Below are 6,000 nucleotides of genomic sequence, written 5' to 3'. Positions count from 1 at the left end.
ATTTTGGATAGAAAATAAAATGGCTATATTTGTCTTGTGGACATTGCGACCTCCTGCTGTTGTAAAGAAATCGGAGCTTGTAAATTTGTCTACATCGCACCGTTTCACATTTAAACCACTCAGAATGCCTTTGTCTTCGCATTTTGCCGTAATTTGTAGAAATCGGTGGAATTTCCCTTGAATTCGACAGAAATAATACGCTTATAATATATGCAGGAACCCCGTCTCTGATTGGACGTGAGGCGCAGCGCTTCTCTTCTTTTAGCCAATCGCGTGTGAGTGCAGCATGAGCGCTGGCGACCGCAGGGATAAATGGCTTTGTTTACTTTTTGTGGCGTGAATTTGGTGTAAGACTGCAGAGACCTCGGGTCTGATGTAGTCTGGCCGGTCTTTTTCTTTTCTTTAGCGTGTTTCTAATGTAACGATATGGATCTAAAAGACTCGGGAAGCGTCGTTTTGACCGCCTACCATTCATTCACTCCCTCCAGGATTCGTCTGGCGGAGGAGAGCTATGCGCCGCTCACGACCGCTCACTCTCCCGTTAGCAGGTAAAGCTACGCTGACACCCTGACACAGTGCGGCTCGAGTTTCTCAGCCTAGTAAGTTTTTAGGTGGTGTGAGGTCTGAAGTACCTTGCGGTATGTTCTCGATGTTCTCGGCGAGTCTCAGTTTGTAAATTAAAGGACGAGGCGAATGCAGCCGAGGCGAGTCTCGTTTAATGACAGAAGTCGCTCAGGTTGCTGTTGGATTGTCAAGGAAACAGAACGAGGGCCTGAATTTGCCAGTAACCCAAATACCAGAGAACAGGAACGAGCTGCGTTCACTCTAATTATTATATCTAATCAGATTGTGTTATTAACCATTGAACCTGGTGTTGCGGTGGTTGTGGCATGGTAATGTTCTGCAGTATTCAGTAGACAGTGACCATTCCCTCATCATTCCCCTCACATTGCCCACCATGATGTGTGACAGCCTGAGCCAGCTGACCCAGCTGTGTCCTCCCCCAGCAGGTGTCCACCATGGGGCAGCAACTCTAATGCACTGTCTGCAGACAGATCTCCCTGTAGAAATGTGCTGACCTGATTGTTTCACTTGTGCAAAATTCACAGTCATGAATTGCTGTCCTCATTCTGCATAGCACCACCGCTTAGTGCCATAATCATGTGTTCTCTCAGACAAGTGTTTTTAGATCAGTTCTCCCAGTGGTGCAGACAGAGGAGGTGCATTATTGTGGCCTGAGGATTGGTAATGTATTTGTATTGAATTGACTACAGTCTCATTTTTTTTCAAATTTGTGCAATATCTGTACTACTGAAATCGGCCCACTGGTCCAGAACATAGAACAATAAATGCCTCCGATAAATATTAAACACAGAAATACATTCAGCTGTTGCATTATACTGACCAGAAATATTGGTCGAATCATAATGTGGAAGCCATAGACACCATGACTGATAATAGAATGCCAACAGTATTGTCATCCATTCCTAGTGGACATAGTCAAACAGTCAGACTGGCTGTTCTACTCTGAGATGATGTGAATAGAAACCTGAATAGAGTGAAGCTGCCTATTTAGTGTTGTTGTTGTTTACTGTGGCTAATGTTTTTGGGTTTGGGTGAGGAACATTAAGACAAAAGAAAAAAGGCTGTAAGTCCTACATTCGAACAGGCCTTCTGTCTTAATGTAGGACTTACAGCCTTTTTTCTTTTGTCTTAATGTTCCTCACCCAAACCCAAAAACATTAGCCACAGTAAACAACAACACTAAATAGGCAGCTTCACTCTATTCTGATCTCACTCTGCTCTCACACTCTGTGTTTCTACACAGTGTGAATAAGGCAGTTGTAGTGTGTGAGAGTGAGTGTCCTCAGTGTGTGACTCTCTGCTGGCTCTGATTGGTCAGTCGTCCTCGTGCATCTCATCAAAAGATGACATAAGCGCAGAGAGACGCCAGAGTCAGGCAGCGACAGGGTGGTCTTTTCATTGTTTGTTTGTTTGTGGCTTTCGTCCTTTCGTTCTATAGTTCTTTCTGTTTCATTCTCTTGATTTCAATTTTTCTTTCTTTCTTTCTTTCTTTCATTCTTTTCTCTCTCTCTTTCTCTCTCTTTTTCATTATCTTCATCTCAGTTTTCCTTTCTTTCTTTCTTTCTTTCTTTCTTTTCTTTCTTTCTTGCTTTCTATTTCATTCTCTTGATCTCAATTTTCCTTTCATTCTTCCCTTCTTTCTTTCTTTCTTTTCTCTCTCTCTCTCTCTCTGTTTCATTATCTTAATCTCAATTTTTCTTTCTTTCTTTCTTTCTTTCTTTTTTCTTTCTTCTCTCTCTCTCTCTCTCTCTCCCCGTTTTTTTCTCTTTTTTTTCTCGCTCTCTCTCTGTTTTCTCTCTGTGTCTTTCTCACTCTTTCTCACAGGTAAAGCACATTTGTGTCGTATCTCTCTCTCTCTCAGTCTGTAGTATGCTGAGTGTGATCAGGGGAGCCATTATATCTTAAATATTTACACTGCACAGGACACAGTCAAGTCAGTTTACTCTGTGGAAAAGAATAGCATGTACATGGTACGATTGTGTTATCAAGGCTGAGGCTGTCATCCTTCATCTTCTGTTGATTTATTTCGTTAGCTAAACATGGAACTCTTAACCTTGTGCTTTGTTTTGACAAGCTCACATGATCAAGTTGCACGACTGTTTCTGTTTTTATTCTACTCCTCTACTCGTGGGTGTAGGAAAGAGTTGGAAATTGAGGAGGGTCAAATTAACCATACCTGAGAACAGAGACCGTATAAAGGGAGGGGACAGTTCTCTGGAAATATGAAAGGGAACACTCAACATGGCAGTTGCATTATAAAAACTCAAGCCCTACAACAACAAGAGCCAATCAACTTGTTAGTAAAAGGCTCAGTAAAAGTCAGATTCAGATCATCCAAATGATCATCCTGTAATGAAAGGCTGATCAGAATAAAAGTAAAAAATAGCTAGTTAGCTTCAAAGGCTGAGCAACATGTTCTTTTGATTGGCTGTGTTCATGTTTGACCTCATGTTTGACAGCTGTGTTCTGAAGTTTTAAAAAGGCTCTTTGAAGGCTAAAATAATCTGTGAGGTATGTGGTTGGTATGGTTCCTTTATTAATCTCATTACCTGTTTTTTTTTTTCTGAAAGAATGAAATCTCCTAGATGGCTGCTATGCAAAATAGCTCAGACCACATTGGCTACAATTAACACACACACACTTACACACAATCCATATCAACTCTGAGCCTGTGTGTGTGTGTGTGTGTGTATATGTGTCCCTCTCTGGCATAGACCTTGGCTTTAGTGGTGGCACGTGGGGGTAAGCATTTGGGTGGCAAGCTGGATCATTTTCAAAGCTCCCTCTATTCAGTTTTGTCTCACACACAAAGCTGACCCCTGGTACTCGGGTGTCTGTACATGAATGTGGCTTTTGTCATTTGTGAAAGAAAGTCATCCTCTCTGACACAGTGCTCATTGGCAGCATGAAGACTGTGATACGTTTCCATACATCAATGGCCTTCTGGAGTAATGACACCAAATATCATTGTCATACCATTCATATCTTTTGATATGATTTTTATGATTTCATATTTTGATTTTTGTTGCCACTCCCAGCTGAAAAGAAAACAAAAAAGATTTCTTCCTTCATCCTAGTAAACAGAGTTACAGCACCTGTGGTGCTTGGACTCCTTTCTCTTTTGTTAGAATTTTTCTGTATTATTATTATTATTATATTATTATTATTATTATATATACACCACATGTTTGCATGTTTTTTCTGGAATATACCATGGGGAAGTTGTTGCTCTCCCCGTAAACTGTCTTTTGTTTCGCTTCTGATATTTTTGTGGTGCAGCCTTGTGGCTGCTCCCATTGTTCCGGCCAGTGAGAGGAAGCAGAATTGTGACTGGAGTGGCAGTTCCTTGGCAGCAGGCTGAGGTATGACACAGTCGTGTCATGGTTCCTCTCTGAGGGCAATATACAGTCAACACGCATGTGTTCTGGCAGCTGACATCCCTGAGTTGGCACTCAGAACAATAGAGGGTAAATTCAGGGGACAGTCAGCCTCAGATAACCTGTTTGTGTAATTCACAGGTTGTGGAAGTTAGATGTACCTGGTTTTAGGAGAAGCTAAACCACTAATATAAGTATATTGTCACTGTCAACACAAAATCTAATATCTCCTAAACATGGCTAGATCATGGTCTTGCGAGTCCCATGGGCACAAGCATTTTGGAGGCCTCCTGGACTCTATCCAGTGCACACATAAGAAATAAATAAAGACCTGAAGAGTAAGATTAAACGATAGCTCACATACATGTTTATGTGCACTCTGAACAACTCAAATTTGTTTCTTTTTCATTTTAAAAATAAGCAGATTTAATCTTATTATTGTGCAAAATTCTGTCATGTCTTCATTGAAACAAACAGTTTGTGCTTTTCGTGTAAGGTTTCTATGTCTAAAGACAAATTTGAATCATGGTTTCTTCTCTTTGTCTTTTAAGCCAAGCTGAGTCGTAATTACTCATCTAATGTTCATTATTCTTCTCCAGTAATTACCCCAAATATTTAACCTGCCTTGAGCCTTGTGGTCTCCGGACCCCCTGAGGCCTGTGGCAGCCAGTGGTCCCTGGGCACTGGCCACACTGGCCAGTCAGTAATCTGTACCTGGTTCCAAATGGTAACTTCAAGGGAAAAGGGGGACAATTTTTCTAGCTTTAATATACTAAGTTATGCCATCATTTTGGACCATTTCTATTAGTCCACTCCTGATGAAACGTTAACACGATGTAAAAGGCAGGTAGCTTTGTTAAATAGTGAGTACTGAGGTTTGACAGTGATGATTTACTGCATGAAACGAGTAGCATTTGTTTGCTGAAATGAATTCTGACAATATTAATAATTAATATAACAAAAGAACATACGGCTATAAAGTGAAATAAGTAGCTTAACCTGGGCTGGAGTGATGTGCCACAGAGACTGATGACCTCATGCGAGTTAAACGCAGGAGGAAATACCTATGGCAGGTGCTTTTCATAGCGCTGCTCGGCCACATTCCAGAGTGGGCGGCAGCTCTTAGGTAGAGAGCTGAGCGCTCACTGTGAAACCTGCTCAGTTCTCTACGGTACAGCCATGAGAAGAGGAGATCGGTGTTTACAGCGCTCTTATATGGAGACAGAGTCCACCATGCACAGGTAAACATTATTTATTACTGTTCCACCCAGATGTTCCTTTTAACTCACACATGGAGCAGTGTTACATGTTTCGCAAGTGTGGTTAGTGGGTCACATTCATTGAGTAGATAAGGACACTGACTGAATCTCTATCAGCTGAGATCATGACAGTTTAACTTGGGTTTATTGGCTGAAGTTAATTGATGTCCTTCTGATAAGAAAAAAAGCCACTGACAAACTGCTAGCATTACTCACAATGTTTGAAACTTTTATTACTGGGATTTATGTTTGCCTTTAAAGGAGAAAAGCAATGTGAGCTATCTAGAGTAAATCAAATAAAGATTTATAACCTTAATAATAATAATAAAAATAGTAATACTAAGTATTGAGATTTTGACTGAGGGTTATTCAGCCTGTTAATCCAAATGTGAATCATTACTTTGCTGTACTTTAAAATCTGTGGATTGCTCGCTCGTCGGTCACGTCGCTCAGATTTTATCGCAGGCAGTATACACATGCTGAGCTAGGAATGGGTAGTGTTGTGTAAAGTTTGGCTGAGGAATTTTTTAGACGTTTACTAAGAATTTACTCAAAGGGCAAGGAACTGGAGAGGAAAGGCCAAGATTTCTTTGCCTTTTTTTGTGGCTAAGTTGGAAAAGCCCAAAGCATGACCAGGGGTTATGTAGTCGTTTGGCTGAAGGTTCTTTCCTTTTGACAGGCTTAGGAATGTGCATTGTTTTAGACTACCAAATGAATCATTAACTCAGCACTTGATAACTTTGTCAAGAAATCCTGAGCATGCAGGTAACAGGTTTCTG

General features: G+C 40.9%; 1 protein-coding gene across 3 annotated transcripts in view; it reads left to right on the top strand.

Annotated features, from left to right (window-relative positions):
- The first annotated feature begins 307 nt into the window (after positions 1–307).
- The window catches only part of arhgap28 (Rho GTPase activating protein 28), a 38,104-nt gene continuing 32,411 nt past the window's right edge, over positions 308–6,000 (top strand). For 2 of the 3 annotated variants that reach the window (XM_036589777.1, XM_036589769.1), the window contains exon 1: positions 308–548. In XM_036589777.1, the coding sequence (XP_036445670.1) occupies positions 427–548 (122 nt within the window). In that variant the 5' untranslated portion in view covers positions 308–426. Of the gene's footprint in view, positions 549–5,103; positions 5,204–6,000 lie in introns of those variants that run through there. The other variant, XM_036589785.1, reaches the window with a different exon arrangement.

The sequence above is a fragment of the Colossoma macropomum genome, unplaced genomic scaffold, assembly GCF_904425465.1.
Source record: "Colossoma macropomum unplaced genomic scaffold, Colossoma_macropomum, whole genome shotgun sequence".
NCBI classification, from domain to species: domain Eukaryota; kingdom Metazoa; phylum Chordata; class Actinopteri; order Characiformes; family Serrasalmidae; genus Colossoma; species Colossoma macropomum.
This window is presented reverse-complemented; position numbering and strand designations above follow the sequence as displayed.